The sequence below is a fragment of the Somniosus microcephalus genome, unplaced genomic scaffold, assembly GCF_052327205.1.
Source record: "Somniosus microcephalus isolate GS21.2 unplaced genomic scaffold, FLI_Smic_1.0 unresolved_chr2, whole genome shotgun sequence".
Classification (NCBI taxonomy): domain Eukaryota; kingdom Metazoa; phylum Chordata; class Chondrichthyes; order Squaliformes; family Somniosidae; genus Somniosus; species Somniosus microcephalus.
Window position 1 is genome coordinate 80473404 of NW_028225180.1, and position 24101 is coordinate 80497504.

The following is a 24101-nucleotide window of genomic DNA, read 5'->3' on the forward strand; positions in this document are numbered from 1 at the left end:
TGTGAGCGAAAAAGAGAGCGAGGGCAAGCGACAGAGAGAGAGAGGGCGGGAGAGAGAGAGAGAGCGGGAGAGAGAGAGTGAGCGACAAAGAGAGAGAGCGAGGGCAAACGACAGAGAGAGAGAGAGGGCGAGAGAGAGAGAGAGAGAGAGCGACAAGAGAGAGAGCGAGGGCGAGCGAGAGAGAGAGAGAGAGCGAGGGCAAGCGACAGAGAGAGAGAGCGAGGGCAAGCGACAGAGAGAGAGAGCGAGGGCAAGCGACAGAGAGAGAGAGCGAGGGCAAGCGACAGAGAGAGAGAGAGCGAGGGCAAGCGACAGAGAGAGAGAGAGCGAGGGCAAGCGACAGAGGAGAGAGCGAGGGCAAGCGACAGAGAGAGAGAGCGAGGGCAAGCGACAGAGAGAGAGAGCGAGGGCAAGCGACAGAGAGAGAGAGCGAGGGCAAGCGACAGAGAGAGAGAGCGAGGGCAAGCGACAGAGAGAGAGAGCGAGGGCAAGCGACAGAGAGAGAGAGCGAGGGCAAGCGACAGAGGGAGAGAGCGAGGGCAAGCGACAGAGAGAGAGAGCGAGGGCAAGCGACAGAGAGAGAGAGCGAGGGCAAGCGACAGAGAGAGAGAGCGAGGGCAAGCGACAGAGAGAGAGAGCGCGAGGGCAAGCGACAGAGAGAGAGAGCGAGGGCAAGCGACAGAGAGAGAGAGCGAGGGCAAGCGACAGAGAGAGAGAGAGCGAGGGCAAGCGACAGAGAGAGAGAGCGAGGGCAAGCGACAGAGAGAGAGAGCGAAGGCAAGCGACAGAGAGAGAGCGAGGGCAAGCGACAGAGAGCGAGGGCGAGCGACAAAGAGAGAGAGCGAGGGCGAGCGACAGAGAGAGAGAGCGAGGGCGAGCGAGAGAGAGAGAGCGGGAGAGAGAGAGCGAGTGACAAAGAGAGAGCGAGCGTCAAAGAGAGCGAGGGTGAGCGACAGAGAGAGAGAGCGGGAGAGAGAGAGTGAGCGACAAAGGGAGAGAGCGAGAGAGAGAGAGAGAGAGCGAGGGCGAGCGACAGAGAGAGAGAGCGAGGGCAAGGGACGGGCGGGGGGGGAAGAGAGAGACGGGAAGGGGGGAGAGAGAGACGGGAAGGGGGGAGAGAGAGACGGGAAGGGGGGAGAGAGAGACGGGAAGGGGGGAGAGAGAGACGGGAAGGGGGGAGAGAGAGACGGGAAGGGGGGAGAGAGAGACGGGAAGGGGGGAGAGAGAGACGGGAAGGGGGGAGAGAGAGACGGGAAGGGGGAGAGAGAGACGGGAAGGGGGGAGAGAGAGACGGGAAGGGGGGGGAGAGAGAGACGGGAAGGGGGGGGAGAGAGAGACGGGAAGGGGGGGAAGAGAGAGACGGGAAGGGGGGGAGAGAGAGACGGGAAGGGGGGGAGAGAGAGACGGGAAGGGGGGGGAGAGAGAGACGGGAAGGGGGGGAGAGAGAGACGGGAAGGGGGGGAGAGAGAGACGGGAAGGGGGGAGAGAGAGACGGGAAGGGGGGAGAGAGAGACGGGAAGGGGGGGGAGAGAGAGACGGGAAGGGGGGGGGAGAGAGACGGGAAGGGGGGGGGAGAGAGACGGGAAGGGGGGGGAGAGAGACGGGAAGGGGGGGGGAGAGAGACGGGAAGGGGGGGGGGAGAGAGACGGGAAGGGGGGGAGAGAGACGGGAAGGGGGGAGAGAGACGGGAAGGGGGGGAGAGAGACGGGAAGGGGGGAGAGAGAGACGGGAAGGGGGGAGAGAGAGACGGGAAGGGGGGAGAGAGAGACGGGAAGGGGGGGAGAGAGAGACGGGAAGGGGGGAGAGAGAGACGGGAAGGGGGGAGAGAGAGACGGGAAGGGGGAGAGAGAGACGGGAAGGGGGGAGAGACGGGAAGGGGGGAGAGACGGGAAGGGGGGAGAGACGGGAAGGGGGGAGAGAGAGACGGGAAGGGGGGAGAGAGAGACGGGAAGGGGGGAGAGAGAGACGGGAAGGGGGAGAGAGAGACGGGAAGGGGGGAGAGAGAGACGGGAAGGGGGAGAGAGAGACGGGAAGGGGGGAGAGAGAGACGGGAAGGGGGAGAGAGAGACGGGAAGGGGGAGAGAGAGACGGGAAGGGGGGAGAGAGAGACGGGAAGGGGGGAGAGAGAGACGGGAAGGGGGAGAGAGAGACGGAAGGGGGAGAGAGAGACGGGAAGGGGGAGAGAGAGACGGGAAGGGGGAGAGAGAGACGGGAAGGGGGAGAGAGAGACGGGAAGGGGGGAGAGAGAGACGGGAAGGGGGGAGAGAGAGACGGGAAGGGGGGAGAGAGAGACGGGAAGGGGGGAGAGAGAGACGGGAAGGGGGGAGAGAGAGACGGGAAGGGGGAGAGAGACGGGAAGGGGGGGAGAGAGAGACGGGAAGGGGGGAGAGAGAGACGGGAAGGGGGGTAGAGAGAGACGGGCAGGGGGGAGAGAGAGACGGGCAGGGGGGGAGAGAGAGACGGGAAGGGGGGGGAGAGACGGGAAGGGGGGAGAGGGAGACGGGAAGGGGGGGAGAGAGAGACGGGAAGGGGGGGAGAGAGAGACGGGAAGGGGGGGAGAGAGAGACGGGAAGGGGGGGAGAGAGAGACGGAAGGGGGGGAGAGAGAGACGGGAAGGGGGGGAGAGAGAGACGGGAAGGGGGGGAGAGAGAGACGGGAAGGGGGGGAGAGAGAGACGGGAAGGGGGGGAGAGAGAGACGGGAAGGGGGGAGAGAGAGACGGGAAGGGGGGAGAGAGAGACGGGAAGGGGGGAGAGAGAGACGGGAAGGGGGGGAGAGAGAGACGGGAAGGGGGGAGAGAGAGACGGGAAGGGGGGGAGAGAGAGACGGGAAGGGGGGGAGAGAGAGACGGGAAGGGGGGGAGAGAGAGACGGGAAGGGGGGGAGAGAGAGACGGGAAGGGGGGGGAGAGAGAGACGGGAAGGGGGGGGAGAGAGACGGGAAGGGGGGGAGAGAGACGGGAAGGGGGGGGAGAGAGACGGGAAGGGGGGGGGAGAGAGACGGGAATGGGGGGGGGAGAGAGACGGGAATGGGGGGAGAGAGAGACGGGCGGGGGGGGAGAGAGAGACGGGAAGGGGGGGAGAGAGAGACGGGAAGGGGGGGAGAGAGAGACGGGAAGGGGGGAGAGAGAGACGGGAAGGGGGGGAGAGAGAGACGGGAAGGGGGGGAGAGAGAGACGGGAAGGGGGGAGAGAGAGACGGGAAGGGGGGGAGAGAGAGACGGGAAGGGGGGGAGAGAGAGACGGGAAGGGGGGGAGAGAGAGACGGGAAGGGGGGGAGAGAGAGAGACGGGAAGGGGGGGAGAGAGAGACGGGAAGGGGGGGAGAGAGAGACGGGAAGGGGGGAGAGAGAGACGGGAAGGGGGCAGAGAGAGACGGGAAGGGGGGGAGAGAGAGACGGGAAGGGGGGGAGAGAGAGACGGGAAGGGGGGGAGAGAGAGACGGGAGGGGGGGAGAGAGAGACGGGAAGGGGGGGAGAGAGAGACGGGAAGGGGGGAGAGAGAGACGGGAAGGGGGGGAGAGAGAGACGGGAAGGGGGGGAGAGAGAGACGGGAAGGGGGGGAGAGAGAGACGGGAAGGGGGGAGAAAGAGACGGGAAGGGGGGGAGAGAGAGACGGGAAGGGGGGGGAGAGAGAGACGGGAAGGGGGGGAGAGAGAGAGTGCAATCCACCAGGTGGGGAGGAGGAAGGAATATTTTATATTTCAAACGCTCGGCACCTGCTCCCTTAAGCTCCGAGTTTCCCGCCCTTGAAGTTCGGTAATCGCTCCGTGTTTGGCCCCCCCCCCCCCACTCGCCTCACCACTCCCCCACCCCCCCCCCCCCCCGCGCCCGGCACTTACTGCGGTCCAGGATGTACGCCACGTTGCTCTGCGCCACCTCGTAGCCTTGCTCAGCGAGCAGCAGGTACTGGATCAGGGCCCCGTCGACGTCCCCCCGCCTGTAGGTGCCATAGGCGTTGGTCAGCCGCTCCGACCAGCGGCCTCGCTCGCACACGCTCTTAAACAGCTGAGGGAGGCAAGAGGAGAGGCCACGCAATGAGCAGGCGGGTAACAGGCTGGTAGCCACGCTGGGGGAGGGAGGGGGGGGGGGCGGAGAGAGAGAGGGGGTGGGCGGGGGGAGACGGAGAGAGGGGGGGGCGGGGGGAGACGGAGAGAGGGGGGGGCGGGGGGAGACGGAGAGAGGGGGGGCGGGGGGAGACGGAGAGAGGGGGGGGCGGGGGGAGACGGAGAGAGGGGGGGGCGGGGGGAGACGGAGAGAGGGGGGGGCGGGGGGAGACGGAGAGAGGGGGGGGCGGGGGAGACGGAGAGAGGGGGGGGCGGGGGGAGACGGAGAGAGGGGGGGGCGGGGGGAGACGGAGAGAGGGGGTGTCGGGGGGAGACGGAGAGAGGGGGTGTCGGGGGAGACGGAGAGAGGGGGTGTCGGGGGGAGACGGAGAGAGGGGGGGGGCGGGGGGAGACGGAGAGAGAGGGGGCGGGGGGAGACGGAGAGAGAGGGGGCGGGGGGAGACGGAGAGAGAGGGGGCGGGGGAGACGGAGAGAGGGGGGGCGGGGGGAGGCGGAGAGAGGGGGGGCGGGGTGAGACGGAGAGAGGGGGTGTCGGGGGGAGACGGAGAGAGGGGGGGGCGGGGGGAGGCGGAGAGAGGGGGGGGCGGGGGAGACGGAGAGAGCGGAGAGAGGGGGGCGGGGGGAGACGGAGAGAGGGGGGGCGGGGGGAGACGGAGAGAGGGGGGGCGGGGGGAGACGGAGAGAGGGGGGCGGGGGGAGACGGAGAGAGGGGGGGCGGGGGGAGACGGAGAGAGGGGGGGCGGGGGGAGACGGAGAGAGGGGGGGCGGGGGGAGACGGAGAGAGGGGGGGCGGGGGGAGACGGAGAGAGGGGGGGGCGGGGGAGACGGAGAGGGGGGGGCGGGGGGAGACGGAGAGAGGGGGGGGCGGGGGAGACGGAGAGAGAGGGGGCGGGGGGAGACGGAGAGAGAGGGGGCGGGGGGGAGACGGAGAGAGAGGGGGCGGGGGAGACGGAGAGAGGGCGGGGGGAGACGGAGAGAGAGAGGGCGGGGGAGACGGAGAGGAGAGGGAGGGCGGCGGAGACGGAGAGAGAGGGAGGCGGCGGGAGACGGAGAGAGGGAGGGCGGCGGGAGACGGAGAGAGAGAGGGCGGGGGAGACGGAGAGAGAGAGGGCGGGGGGAGACGGAGAGAGAGAGGGCGGGGGGAGACGGAGAGAGAGAGGGCGGGGGGAGACGGAGAGAGAGAGGGCGGGGGGAGACGGAGAGAGAGAGGGCGGGGGGAGACGGAGAGAGAGAGGGCGGGGGGAGACGGAGAGAGAGAGGGCGGGGGGAGACGGAGAGAGAGAGGGCGGGGGGAGACGGAGAGAGAGAGGGCGGGGGGAGACGGAGAGAGAAAGGGCGGGGGGAGACGGAGAGAGGGCGGGGGGAGACGGAGAGAGAGAGGGCGGGGGGAGACGGAGAGAGGGCGGGGGGAGACGGAGAGAGAGAGGGCGGGGGAGACGGAGAGAGAGGGCGGGGGGAGACGGAGAGAGAGAGGGCGGGGGGAGACGGAGAGAGAGAGGGCGGGGGGAGACGGAGAGAGAGAGGGCGGGGGAGACGGAGAGAGAGAGGGCGGGGGGAGACGGAGAGAGAGAGGGCGGGGGGAGACGGAGAGAGAGAGGGCGGGGGGAGACGGAGAGAGAGAGGGCGGGGGGAGACGGAGAGAGAGAGGGGAGAGAGAGAGGGCGGGGGGGAGACGGAGAGAGAGAGGGGCGGGGGGAGACGGAGAGAGAGAGGGCGGGGGGGGGGGAGACGGAGAGAGAGAGGGCGGGGGGAGACGGAGAGAGAGAGGGCGGGGGGAGACGGAGAGAGAGAGGGCGGGGGGAGACGGAGAGAGAGAGGGCGGGGGGAGACGGAGAGAGAGAGGGGCGGGGGGAGACGGAGAGAGAGAGGGCGGGGGGAGACGGAGAGAGAGAGGGCGGGGGAGACGGAGAGAGAGAGGGCGGGGGGAGACGGAGAGAGAGAGGGCGGGGGGAGACGGAGAGAGAGGGGCGGGGGGAGACGGAGAGAGAGAGGGCGGGGGGAGACGGAGAGAGGGCGGGGGGAGACGGCGAGAGAGAGGGCGGGGGGAGATGGAGAGAGGGCGGGGGGAGACGGAGAGAGAGAGGGCGGGGGGAGGAGACGGAGAGAGAGAGGGCGGGGGGAGACGGCGAGAGAGAGGGCGGGGGGAGACGGAGAGAGAGGGGGCGGGGGGAGACGGAGAGAGGGGGGGCGGGGGGAGACGGCGAGAGAGAGGGCGGGGGGAGGAGACGGAATGAGGGTGAGGTATATGGTGAGATGGGGGGGTTTGATGGGGACTCGTCCACCTCCTGTATTTCTCCCCCCGCTCTTACCTCGACGGCGGTGTGACAGGATCTCATCATGCCGGTTCCGGTCCCGTGCATCTGGGCCAGGTTGTAGAAAGCCAGCATGTGCCCGCCCTGGAGAGCCAGGTTGAAGTATTTGATCGCCATCTTGTAATCCTTCCTCACGCCGAGGCCGGCTGCGGAACGACATGTTACATGGTTAATCCGGAAAACCAGGGCGGAATCTTGGAGCCAAGCCTCCATCCCCCGTACCCAGCACAGAATCCCACACCCGCCCCGGCCCCAGCGGAGCTGCGGGACACCACAGGCCTCAGCACCCCTCGCTCGGGGGATGGGGCGAAGCATCATCCCGGCTCCCGAGCTCTCTCCCAATCCCCATTCCCCCTCCCATTGGCCACGTTCTTGCACTGGCTGAGGCCGGGCTCCGATGCCCCCCATGGCCAATCAGTCAGTGGGGATCTGGTGCCCACGGAATCCGTGACCCAGTCTTTTGGGGGGGGGGGGGGGGGTGGGGTGACGAGATTCCAAATCCGACGGGAGCTGGGGGACTGGACCAGGGGGCGAGTCTGCAGACAGAGGCCTGTGGACCTCGATGGGGTTTCCAGGGGATGAGCTGGGGTTTGGGGTGGGGGGGGGGGCAGTGGGAGAGAGCTGAGGGGGCAGTAAAAGGGAGTGAGCTGCTCTGGTGGAAAGCCCATCCTTTGTAGCTCGGGGCGGGGGGAGGAGGGGCAGAGAATTCCTGTAAAGTGAAGTCAATAACAGATCCATTTACCAATCGATTGCACCGCCACACAGGAGCACCATGTCCTTGCAGGAGTCTAATCGAAGCACACAGTTTCTCTCATCACCCCGCCTCCCTCCTCCCCAGGCGCGCACACACTCAGAGACACACACACACTCAGAGACACACACACACACACAGAGACACACACACACACAGAGACACACACACACACAGAGACACACACACACTCAGAGACACACACACACTCACACACAGAGACACACACACACTCAGAGACACACACACACTCAGACACACACACACACACAGAGACACACACACACACAGAGACACACACACACACAGAGACACACACACACTCAGAGACACACACACACACAGAGACACACACACACACAGAGACACACACACACACAGAGACACACACACACACAGAGAGACACACACACACAGAGACACACACACACTCAGAGACACACACACACTCAGAGACACACACACACTCAGAGACACACACACACTCAGAGACACACACACACTCAGAGACACACACACACACACAGAGACACACACACACACAGAGACACACACACACACACAGAGACACACACACACACAGAGACACACACACACACAGAGACACACACACACACAGAGACACACTCTCTCTGCAGGGTCTTACAGTAATACATGGATCCCAGCTGGAGTTGTCCATCCATCCAGCCCTGATCGGCCGCCAGCTGGAAGTACTTGAAGGCCAGGTCGTAATTCTGCGGGAAGAGCAGACATGGATCTGTTACACTGTTAAGAGAACAAACCCAACAGCAGACGGAGTGCTAGCAGGAGAGAGGGAGAGAGAAACCACTGGGAACACAGCTAGTGGATGGGTGGCCACAGCGGGACATTATAGCCTGAAACCCCACATTGATGGGCTCCATCCTAAACACTGACCATCTCTTGCATGAGATGTTAAACCGACTGCCCCCTCAGGCGGATGTAAAAGATCCCACGGCCACTATTGGAAGAAGAGCAGGGGAGTTCTCCCCGGTGTCCTGGGGCCAATATTTATCCCTCAATCAGCATCACTAAAACAGATGATCTGATCATTATCACATTGCTGTTTGTGGGAGCTTGCTGTGCGCAAATTGGCTGCTGCGTTTCCCACATTACAACAGTGACTACACTTCAAAAAGTGCTTCATTGGCTGTAAAGCGCTTTGGGACGTCCTGAGGTGGTGAAGGGCGCTATAAAAGGTTGTCATTCTCTGTGTCCCGGGATTCAGGCCCGTCATTGGGGGGGGGGGGGGGGGGGGAATTAATATTGCAAATTTTCATTGGCTCATTCCCGTAGACTCCCAGTCCCCAGAAGGTTCTGCAGATTTAAATAAGGATAGAATCAGAGTCGAAAAAGAAAGGATGTTCTCCTCACCACAGTCACTCCTCGGCCATACAGATAGGCCATCCCCAGTCCGCTCTGACCCACCGGATTACCCTAAACAGGAGAAAGAAGATGGTGAACCACAGCACGGGTTAGATACAGAGTAAAGCTCCCTCTACACTGTCCCATCAAACACTCCCAGGGCAGGTACAGCACGGGTTAGATAGAGTACAGCTCCCTCTACACTGTCCCATCGAACACTCCCAGGGCAGGTACAGCACAGGGTTAGATACAGAGTAAAGCTCCCTCTACACTGTCCCATCAAACACTCCCAGGGCAGGTACAGCATGGGTTAGATAGAGTAAAGCTCCCTCTACACTGTCCCATAAAACACTCCCAGGGCAGGTACAGCACAGGGTTAGATACAGAGTAAAGCTCCCTCTACACTGTCCCATCAAACACTCCCAGGGCAGGTACAGCACGGGTTAGATACAGAGTGAAGCTCCCTCTACACTGTCCCATCAAACACTCCCAGGGCAGGTACAGCACGGGTTAGATACAGAGTGAAGCTCCCTCTACACTGTCCCATCAAACATTCCCAGGGCAGGTACAGCACGGGTTAGATACAGAGTAAAGCTCCCACTACACTGTCCCATCAAACACTCCCAGGGTAGGTACAGAGTAAAGCTCCCTCTACACTGTCCCATCAAACACTCCCAGTGCAGGTACAGCACGGGTTAGATACAGAGTAAAGCTCCCACTACACTGTCCCATCAAACACTCCCAGGGTAGGTACAGAGTAAAGCTCCCTCCACACTGTCCCATCAAACACTCCCAGGGCAGGTACAGCACGGATTCGTTACAGAGTGAAGCTCCCTCTGCACTGTCCCATCAAACACTCCCAGGGCAGGTACAGCACGGGTTAGATACAGAGTGAAGCTCCCTCTACACTGTCCCATCAAACACTCCCAGGGCAGGTACAGCACGGGTTAGATACAGAGTAAAGCTCCCTCTACACTGTCCCCATCAAACACTCCCAGGGCAGGTACAGCACGGGGTTAGATACAGAGTAAAGCTCCCTCTACACTGTCCCCATCAAACACTCCCAGGGCAGGTACAGCACAGGTTAGATACAGAGTAAAGCTCCCTCTAACACTGTAACGAGAGCGCCCTCTGCTGCCCCAGCCTGACGTTCGCAGCTTCACGGTCTCTGAGCGAGCGACTGATTTGGTGTCTGCTGACCACAGCCCTTGCTTCCCGACATCTCAGCGTCACTCCCCCAGATGCCGCCAGACTGGGAAATCGTTGCAAAGCTGCTATTTTGGGGCCCTACTTTTAGTTGAAGTACACTTTAGCCCTCTGGGATGCTCAGTGAGCAAATCAGCGAGAAACCAGAAGGTCTGTGGTCTGGGCTGGGATAGCTGGGGGGGGGGGGGGGGGGGGGGGACACTGGTGATGGCGGGTGCACCCAGCGGGGCTCCTGATCACCATCCAGTGGGCCGCTGCCAATAACCACATGTGCAAGGACACGGGGAGAGGGCAGGTTGGGAAACTGGGCTGCCATGGTCCCTTGCCCCCCCTCCTCACTGCCTCCAACGCTCACCGTCCACAGAACAGCTACAAGGGGCAAAGTGCTGGAGGGCAGCTTCCAATACAAGCGGAGTACTTTTTAGGGGTGCGCCCAGCACAGAAACAGGCCATTCGGCCCAACCAGTCCATGCTGGCATTTAAGAACATAAGAAATAGGAGCAAGAATCGGCCATTCGGTCCCTCGAGCCTGCTCTGCCGTTCAATAAGATCGTGGCTGATCACGGACCTCAACTCCAGTTTCCCGCCCGATCCCCATAGCCCTCGATTCCCCTCGAGTCCAAAACTCTATCGATCTCAGTCTTGAATATACTCAACGACTCAGCCTCCACAGCCCTCTGAGGTAGAGAATTCCAAAGATTCACCACCCTCTGAGTGAAGAAATTCCTCCTCAGCTCAGTCCTAAATGGCCGACCCCTTATTTTGAGACTGTGACCCCTGGTTCTAGACTCTCCAGCCAGGGGGAAACATCCTCTCAACAGCTACCCAGTCAATCCCCCTCAGAATCAGGGGGGCACGGTGGCATAGTGGTTAGCACTGTTGCCTCACAGCGCCAGGGACCCGGGTTCGAATCCGGCCTCGGGCGACTGTCTGTGTGGAGTTTGCACATTCTCCCCGTGTTTGCGTGGGTTTCCTCCGGGTGCTTCGGTTTCCTCCCACAGTCCAAAGATGTGCGGGTTAGGTTGATTTGGCTATGATAAATTGACCCTTAGTGTTAGGGGATTAAATACGTGGGGTTACGGGGATAGGGTGGGATATGTGTCGGTGCAGGCTCGATGGGCCGAAATGGCCTCTATCTGCACTGTGGGGATTCTGTGATCCCCTCAGAATCTTGCGTGTTTCAATGTGATCACCTCTCATTCTTCTAAACTCGAGAGAATATAGGCCTAGTCTACTCAATCTCTCCTCATAGGACAGTCCCCCCATCCCAGGAATCAGTCTGGTGAACCTTCGCTGCACTCCCTCTAAGCCCTTCCTTAAGTAAGGAGACCAAAACTGTCCACAATACTCCAGGTGTGGTCTCACCAGGGCCCTATATAATTGCAGTAAGACGTCTTTACTCTTATACACCAATCCTCTTGTAATAAAGGCCAACAAACCATTTGCTTTCCTAATTGCTTGCTGTACCTGCAGGTTAACTTTCAGTGATTCGTGTACAAGGACACCCAGGTCCCTCTGAACACCAACATTTCACAATATACGGCACAGAAAGAGGCCATTCGGCCCAACCAGTCCACGCTGGCGTTTATACGCTACTTGATCCTCCTCCCGTCTTTCCTCATCTCACTCTATCAGCAGAACCCTCTATTCCTTTCTCCCTCATGTGTTTATCCAGCTTCCCCTTAAACACATCTATACTATTCACCTCAACCTCTCCCTGTGGTGGCGAGTTCCACATTCTCACCACTCTCTGGGTAAAGAAGTTTCTCCTGAATTCCCGATTGGATATCTGGGTGACTAATCTTAGATCGATGGTCTCTAGTTGTGCTCTATCAAAATCTTTCAAAAAAATTTATAGACCTCTAGTCGGTCACCCCTCAGCCTTCCGTCTCTGTTCAAGGCGATGTGATGCACACCCAGTCGAGATCCCGGTTCGGGCTCGAGTGTCCCATTCAGTCTGCTTGAGCGAGCTGCACCCTTTCAGACACAGATCTCGGTCAAGCTACCCTCAGGCCGTTTAGTTTAAACCCAGTGAATCTAAGTCGGGGCGGGGGGGGCGAGGGGGCCACAGAGCCACGGCTTTTATAGCGGGGGTCCCGTCATTCAGCGACACGAACTCACCAGGTCGGCGGCCTTTTTGAAGTAGTGCAGGGCGGTCTCGTTGCTCGGCGCCAGGGTCCCGCTCCCTTCGGAATATATCTTCAACAGAACACAGCGTGGCCGGTTAGTGAGAGCGCTGCCGAGGCCGGGGAGCGCCCCGTGGACCAGGCTGAACCTTCGCTGCCTGGCTCCCTCGCACCCACCCCCCCGCCCCCACCTGTCCCCATCCACGTGCCGGATCTCGGGCGAGGCCGCCCGCAGTCGAATAGCCGACCGGCGCTCATTTGTGCAAAGGGTACCGGAGGCCATTATTGAGAACATTTTAGCTCGCTCGCTCACACACATTCGGGAGACCTGGCGGGGAATCGAACCCAGAAGACCCACCACAGCTCGCTCCCGTCCGCGACCACCATCCAGCGGCCCCTGGTGGTAAGCGCACGCGGGTGGGCACTGGGCGAGGAGGACGGGGCCCCCGCTCCCCTGGCTGCAGCCTTTGGAGTTCGAACGGGGGCAGGGTCAGGGGTCGGCGCTTTCAGGGGATGGATGGGGGGGGGGGGGGGCGAGAATCGGAGGAACAGAAAGATGTCAAGGCCTTGGGGAGCGTGCAGAGGAGATTACAAAATGCTAGAGTTCAGAGGGGCCTGGGGATCCTTGTGCAAGAAACACAAAAAGTTAGCATGCAGGTACAGCAAGTAATCAAAAAGGCAAATGGAGTGTCGGCCTTTATTTCAAGGGGGATGGAGTGTAAAAGCAGGGAAGTCCTGCTACAACTGTACAGGGTATTGGTGAGACCACACCTGGAGTACTGCGTACAGTTTTGGTCTCCTTATTTAAGGAAGGATATACTTGCATTGGAGGCAGTTCAGAGACGATTCACTCGGTTGATTCCTGAGATGATGGGGGTTGACTTATGAAGAAAGGTTGAGCAGGCTGGGCCGATACTCATTGGAGTTTAGAAGAATGAGAGGTGATCTTATCGAAACACAAGATACTGAGGGGGCTCGACAAGGTAGATGCAGAGAGGCTGTTTCCCCTCGTGGGGAAATCTAGAACTCGGGGGCACAGTTTCAGAATAAAGGGTCGCCCTTTTAGAACTGAGATGAGGAGGAATTTCTTCTCTCAGAGGGTCGTAAATCTGTGGAATTCTCTGCCCCAGAGAGCCGTGGAGGCTGGGTCATTAAATACATTTAAGGTGGAGATAGACAGATTTTTTGCAAGATAAGGGAGTGAAGGGTTATGGGGAGCGGGCTGGGAAGTGGTTTTGAGCCCAAGATCAGATCAGCCATGATCTTATTGAATGGCGGAGCAGGCTCGAGGGACCGAGTGGCCTATTCCTACTGCTACTCCTATTTCTTATGTTGTTATTTACCAAAATGGTATCAGGAGTGAGGGACTTCAGTCATGTAGAGAGACTGGAGAGGCTGATGTTTCAGCGGCAGCAGCGGGGCTATAAAAGTCCCAGAGACCAGGTAAGGCCTCAGTGCGTCGGCGGGTGTTTCAGCGGCAGAGCGGGGCTATAAAAGTCCCAGAGACCAGGTAAGGCCTCAGTGCGTCGGCGGGTGTTTCAGCGGCAGAGCGGGGCTATAAAAGGCCCCAGAGACCAGGTAAGGTCTCAGAGCGTCGGCGGGTGTTTCAGCGGCAGAGCGGGGCTATAAAAGTCCCAGAGACCAGGTAAGGTCTCAGTGCGTCGGCGGGTGTTTCAGCGGCAGAGCGGGGCTATAAAAGGCCCCAGAGACCAGGTAAGGTCTCAGAGCGTCGGCGGGTGTTTCAGCGGCAGAGCGGGGCTATAAAAGGCCCCAGAGACCAGGTAAGGTCTCAGAGCGTCGGCGGGTGTTTCAGCGGCAGAGCGGGGCTATAAAAGGCCCCAGAGACCAGGTAAGGTCTCAGAGCGTCGGCGGGAACTCAGCGGCAGAGCGGGGCTATAAAAGGCCCCAGAGACCAGGTAGGTTCACCAATCTCCAGTCTGGGAACTCAGAGGGAAGGAGAGAGGTAAAAAGTAATCCAAGTGTGACGTCACCAGAAAGCGGGTAAGTGATTGGTTGGTGAGTATTTCTCCCTTTTTAAGCTTAAATCTCTTTGGTTTATAGTTTCTAAGGTGCGATATTCATCATCTAGAATCGGGACAGAGGGTATTTAAAAATATCAAATTTAATTAATTACATAGAATGGGAGATCAGGCGATGTGTTGCTGCTGCAATATGTGGGAGCTGGTGAACACCATTGATGCTCACGGTGATCACATTTGCAGTAAGTGTTGGCTGCTCGAGGAATTCCGGCTCCATGTTGAAGAGCTGGAGACCGAGCTTCAAACACTGAGACACATCAGGGAGGGGGAGAGTTACCTGGACTCTGTGTATCACGAGGTAGTCACACCAATTAGATTAATTAATTCGGATTTGGTCCGTGGCCAGGGTCAGGATGGTGTGACTAGAAGTGAGGCAGGTACGGGGATCCAGGAGGTAGTGTTGGAGGAGCCGCAGCCCTTGCACTTGTCCAACAGGTTCGAGGCTCTTACTCCCTGTGAGGATGGGAACAGGGACTGCGGGGAGGATGAGCAACCTGGCCACAGCACCGTGGAGCGGGGGGCCATTCAAGTGAGGGGAGTTAAAAGAAATGTTGTAGTGGTAGGGGATAGTATCGTTAGGGGGATAGAGTTCTTTGCAGCCGAGAGCGAGAGTCCCAAAGGCTGTGTTGCCTGCCCGGTGCCAGGGTTAAGGACATCTCCTCTAGACTGGAGAGAAACTTGGAGTGGGAGGGGGAGGATCCAGTTGTCGCGGTCCATGTTGGTACCAACGACATAGATAGGACAAGGAAGGAGGTTCTGCTGAGGGAGTTTGAGCAGCTAGGGGCCAAATTAAAAAGCAGAACCACAAGGGTAATAATCTCTGGATTATTACCTGAGCCACGAGCGAATTTGGCTAGGGCAAATAAAATTAGAGAGTTAAATGCGTGGCTCAAAGACTGGTGTGGGAGAAATGGGTTTTGCTTCCTGGGACACTGGCACCAGTACTGGGGCAGGAGGGAGCTGTTCCGTTGGGACGGGCTTCACTTGGCCAGTGCTGGGACTAGAGTCCTGGCGGATCATATAACTAGGGCTGTAGAGAGGGCTTTAACCTAACTAGTGGGGGGGAGGTTCCTAGAGAGCAAATAATAAAAATGACAACAGAGAAAGTCATAGACTTAGGTAGCAGTGGGGAAATTAAAAACCAGAGCGTGTCAGGAAGGGGCAGAAGGTATGGAGTAAAAGGTAAAGTAATAAAAAGGGCAAAAGCAGGAACTAAGTGTCACAAAACATATTTGAAAGTTCTCTATCTGAATGCACGTAGCATTCGTAACAAAATAGATGAGTTAATGGCACAAATAACTACATATGGGTATGATCTTGTGGCCATTACAGAAACATGGCTGCAGGGTGACAATGCCTGGGAATTAAACATACCAGGTTATTTAACGATCGGGAAGGACAGGCAGGAAGGAAGGGGAGGTGGGGTGGCTATGTTAATAAAGGAACGAATCACTGTAATACAGAGAAATGATATTGGGTCAAAAGATCAGGATAATGAAACAGTTTGGGTGGAGATAAGGAATAATAAGGGGAAAAAAACGCTAGTGGGCGTAGTCTATAGGCCTCCGAACAGTTGTAGCTCTGTTGGACGGAGTATCAATCAGGAAATAGTTGAGGCTTGTAATAAGGGAACATCTATAATTATGGGGGATTTTAACTATCATATTAATTGGACAAATCAAATTGGGCAGGGCTGCCTTGAGGATGAGTTCATTGAGTGTATTAGGGATGGGTTTCTTGAGCAGTATGTAACTGAACCGACCAGGGGGCAAGCAACCTTAGATCTGGTCCTGTGTACCGAGACAGGATTAATTAAAAATGTCCTAGTAAAGGATCCCCTTGGAATGAGTGACCATAACATGGTTGAATTCCATATTCAATTAGAGGGTGAGAAGGTTGGATCTCAAACAAGCGTGCTAAGCTTGAATAAAGGAGACTATGAAGGTATGAGAGCGGAATTGAGTAGAGTGGATTGGGAAAATAGATTAAAGGGTAAGACGATACATGATCAGTGGTGTACATTTAAGGAGTTATTTTACAACTTCCAAAAAAAATATATTCCACTGAGAAGAAAAGGGTGTAAAAGAAAAGACAGCCATCCGTGGCTAAGTAAAGAAATTAAGGATAGTATTCGACTAAAAACAAGGGCATATAAGGTAGCCAAATCTAGTGGGAGGATAGAGGATTGGGAAAACTTTAAAAGACAGCAAAAAATAACAAAAAGATTGATTAAGAAAGGGAAGATAGATTATGAAAGTAAATTAGCAAAAAATATAAAAACAGATAGTAAGAGTTTTTATAGTTATATAAAAAGAAAAAGGGTGGCTAAAGTAAATGTTGGTCCCTTAGAGGATGAAACCGGGAAATTAATGGTGGGAAATATGGAGATGGCAAAAACACTGAATGAATATTTTATATCAGTCTTTATAGTAGAAGACACTAAGAATATCCCAACACTGGACAAACAGGGGGCTAAAGGGGGGGAGGAGCTAAACACGATCAAAATCACTAAGGAAGTGGTACTCAGTAAAATAATGGGACTCAAGGCGGATAAATCACCTGGACCTGATGGCTTACATCCTAGGGTCTTGAGGGAAGTGGCGGTAGGGATTGTGGATGCATTGGTAATAATTTTCCAAAACTCCCTGGACTCAGCAAAGGTCCCAGCAGACTGGAAAACTGCGAATGTAACACCCTTATTTAAAAAGGGCAGTAGACAGAAGGCTGGAAACTATAGACCGGTTAGCCTAACATCTGTGGTAGGTAAAATATTGGAGTCCATTATTAAGGAGACAGTAACAGGACATTTGGATAATCATAATTTAATAGGACAAAGTCAGCATGGTTTTATGAAGGGGAAGTCATGTTTGACAAATTTTCTGGAGTTCTTTGAGGAAGTAACATATAGGGCGGATAAAGGGGAACCAGTGGACGTAGTGTATTTAGACTTCCAAAAGGCATTTGACAAGGTGCCACACAAAAGATTATTGCTTAAGATAAAAAATCACGGGATTGGGGGTAATATTCTGGCATGGATAGAGGATTGGCTATCTAACAGAAGGCAGAGAGTTGGGATAAATGGTTCATTCTCAGACTGGCAATCAGTAACAAGTGGTGTTCCGCAGGGGTCAGTGCTGGGTCCCCAACTCTTTACAATCTATATTAACGATTTGGAGGAGGGGACCGAGTGTAACATATCAAAGTTTGCAGATGATACGAAGATGGGAGGGAAAGTAGTGAGTGAGGAGGACATAAAAAACCTGCAAGGGGACATAGACAGGCTAAGTAAGTGGGCAGAGATTTGGCAGATGGAATACAATACTGGAAAGTGTGAGGTTATGCACTTTGGCAGGAAAAATCGTAGAGCAAGTTATTATCTTAATGGCAAGAAACTGGAAAGTACTGAAGTACAAAGGGATCTGGGGGTCCTGGTGCACGAAACTCAAAAGGTTAGTATGCAGATGCAGCAAGTGATTAAGAAGGCCAATGGAATGTTGGCTTTCATTGCTAGGGGGATAGAATATAAAAATAGGGAGGTATTGCTTCAGTTGTACAAGGTATTGGTGAGACCGCACCTGGAATACTGCGTGCAGTTTTGGTGTCCATACTTAAGAAAGGACATACTTGCTCTCGAGTCAGTACAAAGAAGGTTCACTCGGTTAATCCCGGGGATGAGGGGATGGACATATGAGGAGAGGTTGAGTAGATTGGGACTCTACTCACTGGAGTTCAGAAGAATGAGAGGCGATCTTATTGAAACATATAAGATTGTAAAGGGGTTGGATCGGATGGATGCGGGGAGGATGTTCCCGATGATGGGTGAAACTAGAACTAGGGGGCATAGTCTTAGAATAAGGGGCTGCTCTTTCAAAACTGAGATGAGGAGGAACTACTTCACTCAGAGGGTGGTAGGTCCATGGAATATGCTGCCCCAAAAAGCTGTGGAAGCTACATCATTACATAAATTTAAAACAGAAATAGACAGTTTCCTAGAAGTAAAAGGAATTAAGGGTTACGGGGAGCGGGCAGGAATTTGGACATGAGTCTAGGTTCGGATCGGTCATGGCCCTGTGGGTAGCGGAGCGGGCCCAGGGGCCGTGTAGCCTGATCCTGCTCCTATTTCGCGTGTCTAATTCTGTTAGATTCAGGAGATGGTTCTGTGATAGTGGATTGGCGGTTAGGATCAGATCAGTCATGATCTTATTGAATGGCGGAGCAGGCTCGAGGGGCCGATTGGCCTACTCCTGCTCCTATTTCTTATGTTCCTTAGAGCAGAGAAGGTTAAGGGGAGATTTAATAGAGGCGTTCAAAATCACGAGGGGTTTCGATGGAGTAAATAAGGAGAAACTGTTTCCAGTGGCAGGAGGGTCGGTAACCAGAGGACACAGATTGAAGATAATTGGCAAAAGAACCAGAGGGGAGATGAGGAGAATGTTTTTTACGCAGCGAGTTGTTGTGATCTGGAATGCGCTGCCTGACAGGGCGGTGGAAGCAGATTCAATAGTAACTTTCAGAAAGGGAATTGAAAAAGAAAAATGTGCAGGGCTATGGGGAAAGCGCAGGGGGGCAGTGGAATGAATCGGAGAGCTCTTTCAAAGAGCCGGCACAGGCCCGATGGGCCGAATGGCCTCCTCCTGCGCCGTTGTATAGCTGTGGAACCGTACGCCGGTACGCCCGCGGTCAGGAGGAGCTGGTCTCTACCGATCCCGCGCTCGCAGAAAGCGCGGCCAGCTCGCTGCACACGTCGCTACCGAGAGGGAGAGTGTGCGCGCGCACGCGGCCGCTCGGTCTTACCTTCCCCAGGAGCGCCATGGCATGCGAGCTCCCCGCGTTGGCAGCCTGCGTGAAGTAGTTGAACGCCCTCTGAAAGAAAGACACAGGAAAGAAAGGGAGACGGCGGCGATGAAAACTCGCACCCCGCAGCAGACCGCGGGGAACTTCAGCGACGAGTCTCTCCCCCACGGCCCCCCCCCCCGCCTTCCCTGTCTGCCTCCCACTGGCTCAGTGGGGTATGTGCACTACTTGGGTGGGCTACTGAGCCGCCCGGAAGAGGAAGGACCCCAAGCTGGAGCACAGCGGTTTAACGCTATGATTGTCCCCTGGATTTCGGGGTGGCGGTTAAAGGGTTAAAATCAGGCGGGGTTCCCAGAATGATACCCGGACTCCAAGGATTAAATTACGAGGAGGGATTACACAAACTAGGGTTGTATTCCCTGGAATTTAGAAGGTTAAGGGGTGATCTGATCGAAGTTTTCAGGATATTAAGGGGAACAGATAGGGTAGAGAGAGAGAAACTATTTCCGCTGGTTGGGGAGTCTAGGACTGGGGGGCAGAGTCTAAAAATTAGAGCCAGACCTTTCAGGAGTGAAGTTAGGAAACACTTCTACACACAAAGGGTGGGAGAAGTTTGGAACTCTCTTCCGCAAACGGCAATCGATGCTGGATCAATTGTTCATTTTAAATCTGAGATTGATAGATTTTTGTTAACCAAAGGTATTAAGGGATACATAGAAAACATAGAAGATAGGAGCAGGAGTCGGCCATTCGGCCCCTCGAGCCTGCTCCGCCATTTAATGAGATCATGGCTGATCATCCAAATTCAGTACCCTGTCCCTGCTTTCTCCCCATATCCCTTGATCCCTTTAGCCTTAAGAAATATATCAAACTCCTTCTTGAACATATTTAACGAATTGGCCTCAACTGCCTTCTGTGGTAGAGAATTCCACAGGTTCCTCAACCGTGGCTAACGAGGGAAATTAGGGATAGCATAAGATCCAAGGAGAGGACATATAAATTGGCCAGAAAAAGCAATAATCCTGAGGATTGGGAGCAGTTTAGGATACAACAAAGGAGGACAAAGGGATTAATTAAGAAGGGGAAAATAGAATATGAGAATAAGCTTGCAGGGAACATAAAAACTGACTGTAAAAGCTTTTATAGATATGTGAAGAGAAAAAGATTGGTGAAGTCAAGCGTAGGTCCCTTGCAGTCAGAATCAGGGGAATTTATAATGGGGAACAAAGAAATGGCAGACCAACTAAATACATAATTTGGTTCTGTCTTCACAAAGGAGGACACAAATAACCTCCCAGAGATGCCGGGGAACATAGGGCCTGATGAAAGGGTGGAACTGAAAGAAATCAGTATTTGTAGGGAAATGGTGTTAGGAAAATTGATGGGATTGAAGGCCGATAAATCCCCAGGGCCTGATGGTCTACATCCCAGGGTACTTAAGGAAGTGGCCCTAGAAATAGTAGATGCATTGCTGATCATCTTCCAGAACTCGATAGACTCTGGAACGGTACCCATGGATTGGAGGGTAGCTAATGTTACCCCACTATTCAAAAAAAGGTGGTAGAGAAAAAGCAGGGAATTATAGACCGGTAAGCCTGACATCGGTAGTGGGGAAAATGCTAGAGTCCATTATAAAAGATGTAATAGCAGAGCACTTGGAAAGCAGTGACAGGATCGGACAAAGTTAACATGGATTTACAAAAGGTAAATCGTGCTTGACTAATCTACTGGAATTTTTTGAGGATGTAACTGGTAAAATAGATAAGGGAGAACCAGTGGATGTGGTGTATTTGGACTTTCAGAAGGCTTTCGATAAGGTCCCGCATAAGAGATTAGCGTGCAAAATTAAGGCACATGGGATTGGGGGCAAGGTATTGACTTGCATAGAGAACTGGTTGGCGGATAGAAAGCAAAGAGTTGGAATAAACGGGTTGTTTTCCGAGTGGCAGGCAGTGACTAGTGGGGTACCGCAAGGATCGGTCCTAGGACCCCAGCTGTTCACAATATATATTAATGATCTGGACGAGGGAATTGGTTGTAATATCTCCAAATTTGCAGATGACACAAAGCTGAGTGGGAGGGTATGCTGTGAGGAGGATGTCGTGAAACTCAAGTACAATTTGGACAGGTTGGGTGATTGGGCAGAAACTTGGCAAATGCATTATAATGTGGATAAATGTGAGGTTATCCACTTTGGTGGCAAAAACAGGAAGGCAGGTTATTATTTGAATGGCAATAGCTTGGGAGAAGGGGAAGTGCAAAGAGACCTGGGTGTTCTTGTGCACCAGTCGCTGAAGGTAAGCATGCAGGTGCAGCAGGCGGTTAAGAAGGCAAATGGTATGTTGGCATTCGTAGCGAGAGGGTTCGAGTACAGGAACAAGTATGTCTTGCTGCAGTTGTACAGGGCCTTGGTGAGACCGCACCTTGAGTATTGTGTGCAATTTTGGTCGCCTTATCTGAGGAAGGACGTTCTTGCCATGGAAGGAGTGCAGCGAAGATTCACCAGGCTGATACCTGGGATGGCAGGAATGACGTACGAGGAGAGATTGTGTCGACTGGGCTTATACTCACTGGAGTTTAGAAGATTAAGAGGGGATCTCATCGAAACCTTTAAAATTCTGTCAGGCCTGGACAGACTAGATGCAGGAAGCATGTTTCCGATGGCCGGGGAGTCCAGAACCAGGGGTCATAGTCTAAGGATAAGGGGTAAGCCATTTAGGACTGAAATGAGGAGGAATTTCTTCGTCCAGAGTGGTGAACCTGTGGAATTCTCTGCCACAGAGGGCGGTGGAGGCCAGTTCATTAAATATATTCAAAAAAGAGTTGGATATATTTCTTAAGGCTAAAGGGATCAAGGGATATGGGGAGAAGGCAGGGACAGGGTACTGAATTTGGATAATCAGCCATGATCTCATTGAATGGCGGAGCAGGCTCGAGGGGCCGAATGGCCTACTCCTGCTCCTATCTTCTATGTTTCTATGTTTCACCACTCTGGGCGAAGAAATTCCTCCTCATCTCAGTCTGGCTTACCCCTTCCTTAGACTGTGACCCCCGCCAATTTATATGTCCTCTCATTGGATCTTATGCTATCCCTAATTTCCCTCGTTAGCCACAGTTGAGTCACCTTTTTTGTTTTATTTTTATGCCAAACAGAGATGAAGTTATGGGGATATGGGGCAAAGGCGGGTAGATGGAGTTAGGTCGCAGATCAGCCATGATCTCTGACGTAAGAAAACTACTAGGCACCTGGTCTAAGTGTTAAACAAAGCTTCAATCAACTGTTTTTACAACATGGAGAGCTAGTTGTGTCCTTCACTAGTTCCTGTTAAAGAATGTCCTGAGCAAGCTGGGCCCATGCCCGAGTATTTATACTCTCCCTGGACAGCGCCACCAGCAGGCCGCCCAGTATTACTTCATAAGCCATTTCCACATGAATGACAAGATTCATGTCAGTCTCACTGAATCGTGGAACAGGCTCGAGGGGCTGAATGGCCGCCTCCTGCTCCTATCTTCCCGATTGCTGGCAAGAGCCTGGTTGTGGTTGGGAAGGAGGGGGGAAAGGGGGTGTTTGACACTGTAAAAAGCATTCTGTCTATCCTATTTATTTTGTTAAAATCTCCTGCAATGTCGTGCACAGGGAGTCGGGAACAAGTGCCAGTGAAAGCGGGGTTAGAGGCAGTGTTCCCTCAAAATTCCACGATCGCAGCAATCTTAACGGTGCCGCGCAGGCTGCTCGCAAGCTCTTAAACACCGCGCGTGCAAAACATTTAAAGGTACCAGGCATTGAACAAATCTGGCCGCACATAAGGACGACATTTTAGATAGAATATTCGGTTAGAGGGTTGGGGAAATAATTGGACCAGGGCACATAGGCCGAAGCTCTCAGCAGTACAAGCAAAGGGGGCTGGGGGGGCGACACGACGCAAGATGCGAGGTGCTACAGCGCCGCCACTGTGCAGGAGGGTGTAACAGCAACGCGGCGCATTTTCACAGGCAGTGCCCAAGGCAAGTGTGAACAAGGGAATTTATAATGGTGACTGTGAAAGTATGACAAAGAGGTTTGGTAGGCAGAAAGCGCGCTATATTATACAGATCGATTTTAAGACATGTCGAATCCAGGGAGATCATGGGGAGGGTTCACTCCAGCATCAGGAGGAGGGTCCTGAATCACAGATTAACTCGAAGAAAGAAAGAAAGACTTTCATTTCTATAGCGCCTTTCACGACCACCAGACGTCTCAAAGCGCTTTACAGCCAATTAAGTACTTTTGTCACTGCTGTAATGTGGGAACCGGGGCAGCCAATTTGCGCACAGCAAGCTCCCACAAACAGCAATGTGATAATGACCAGATTATCTGTTATAGTGACGTTGTTTGAGGGATAAATATTGGCCCCAGGACACCGGGGAGAAAATCCCCCTGCTCCTCTTCGAAATAGTGCCATGGGATCTTTTACATCCACCTGAGAGGGCAGACGGGGCCTCGGTTTAACGTCTCATCCGAAAGACGGCCCCTCCGACAGTGCGGCGCGCCCTCAGTACTGACCCTCCTGCAGTGCGGCGCTCCCTCAGCACTGCCCCTCCGACAGTGCGGCGCTCCCTCAGTACCGCCCCTCCGACAGTGTGGCGCTCCCTCAGTACTGCCCCTCCGACAGTGCGGTGCTCCCTCAGTACTGCCCCTCCGACAGTGTGGCGCTCCCTCAGTACAGCCCCTCCGACAGTGCGGCGTTCCCTCAGTACTGCCCCTCCGACAGTGCGGCGCTCCCTCAGCACTGCACTGGTGTGTCAGCCTGGATTTATGTGCTCAAGTCTCTGGAGTGGGACTACGAACCCACGACCTTCTGACTCAGAGGCGAGCGTGCTACCCACTGAGCCACAGCTGACACCGAGTATCCAAACACAGCACACATGACAACAAGCCCCAACCCCCCCGCCGTACCTGGTGATCCTGCGCCACTCCCCTCCCTCCTTGGAGGTGTAACTGCCCGAGCCCCACCTGTAAAGGAAAGGTGCAGCTGTTTAAAGGGAGGGTGGCGACAAGACGCACTGATCGGGGTTGGGGGGGGGGGGGGGTGGGTCTGCCCGGAGCTGGCCGACCCCTCCAGTCCTGGGGTGGTGGCGGGGGGGGGACAGGGAGAACCGCGGTCGCCCAGTGGACATCGACGCCGTCAGCGGGACAAGACAAGATGGGATGACGAGACCGCCTGGCCCTCCATGTGACTCCAGTCCGGCTCTACCTGACGGAGCGGTCGCCGCCCCTCCTGAGGCGAGCCGCTCGGCCCCACCACCACCGTTTCCGGGCAATGCACCCCCCACCCCGCCCCCCAAAGATTGGACAAGGAGAAGAACAATCCCCCTTTTTAAACAGCGCGAGGTGTCTGGTTACACGCCGTACGATAGAACGGGTCTGCTGCTGATGGTCTAGACTGGCC

At 55.5% G+C, this 24101-nt stretch overlaps 1 protein-coding gene across 2 annotated transcripts in view; it reads right to left on the bottom strand.

The window, feature by feature from the left end:
• LOC147092881 (protein sel-1 homolog 1-like) overlaps positions 1-24101 on the bottom strand; it is a 79407-nt gene that overhangs the window by 35103 nt on the left and 20203 nt on the right. Inside the window, exons 13-19 of one of the 2 annotated variants that reach the window (XM_085976164.1) lie at positions 23609-23665; positions 18673-18741; positions 11835-11912; positions 8517-8579; positions 7771-7858; positions 6371-6519; positions 3837-4002 (exon numbers count right to left, since the gene is read on the bottom strand). In XM_085976164.1, coding sequence (XP_085832290.1) covers positions 3837-4002; positions 6371-6519; positions 7771-7858; positions 8517-8579; positions 11835-11912; positions 18673-18741; positions 23609-23665 — 670 coding nt within the window. The remainder of the gene's footprint in view (positions 1-3836; positions 4003-6370; positions 6520-7770; positions 7859-8516; positions 8580-11834; positions 11913-18672; positions 18742-23608; positions 23666-24101) is intronic. The other variant, XM_085976165.1, reaches the window with a different exon arrangement.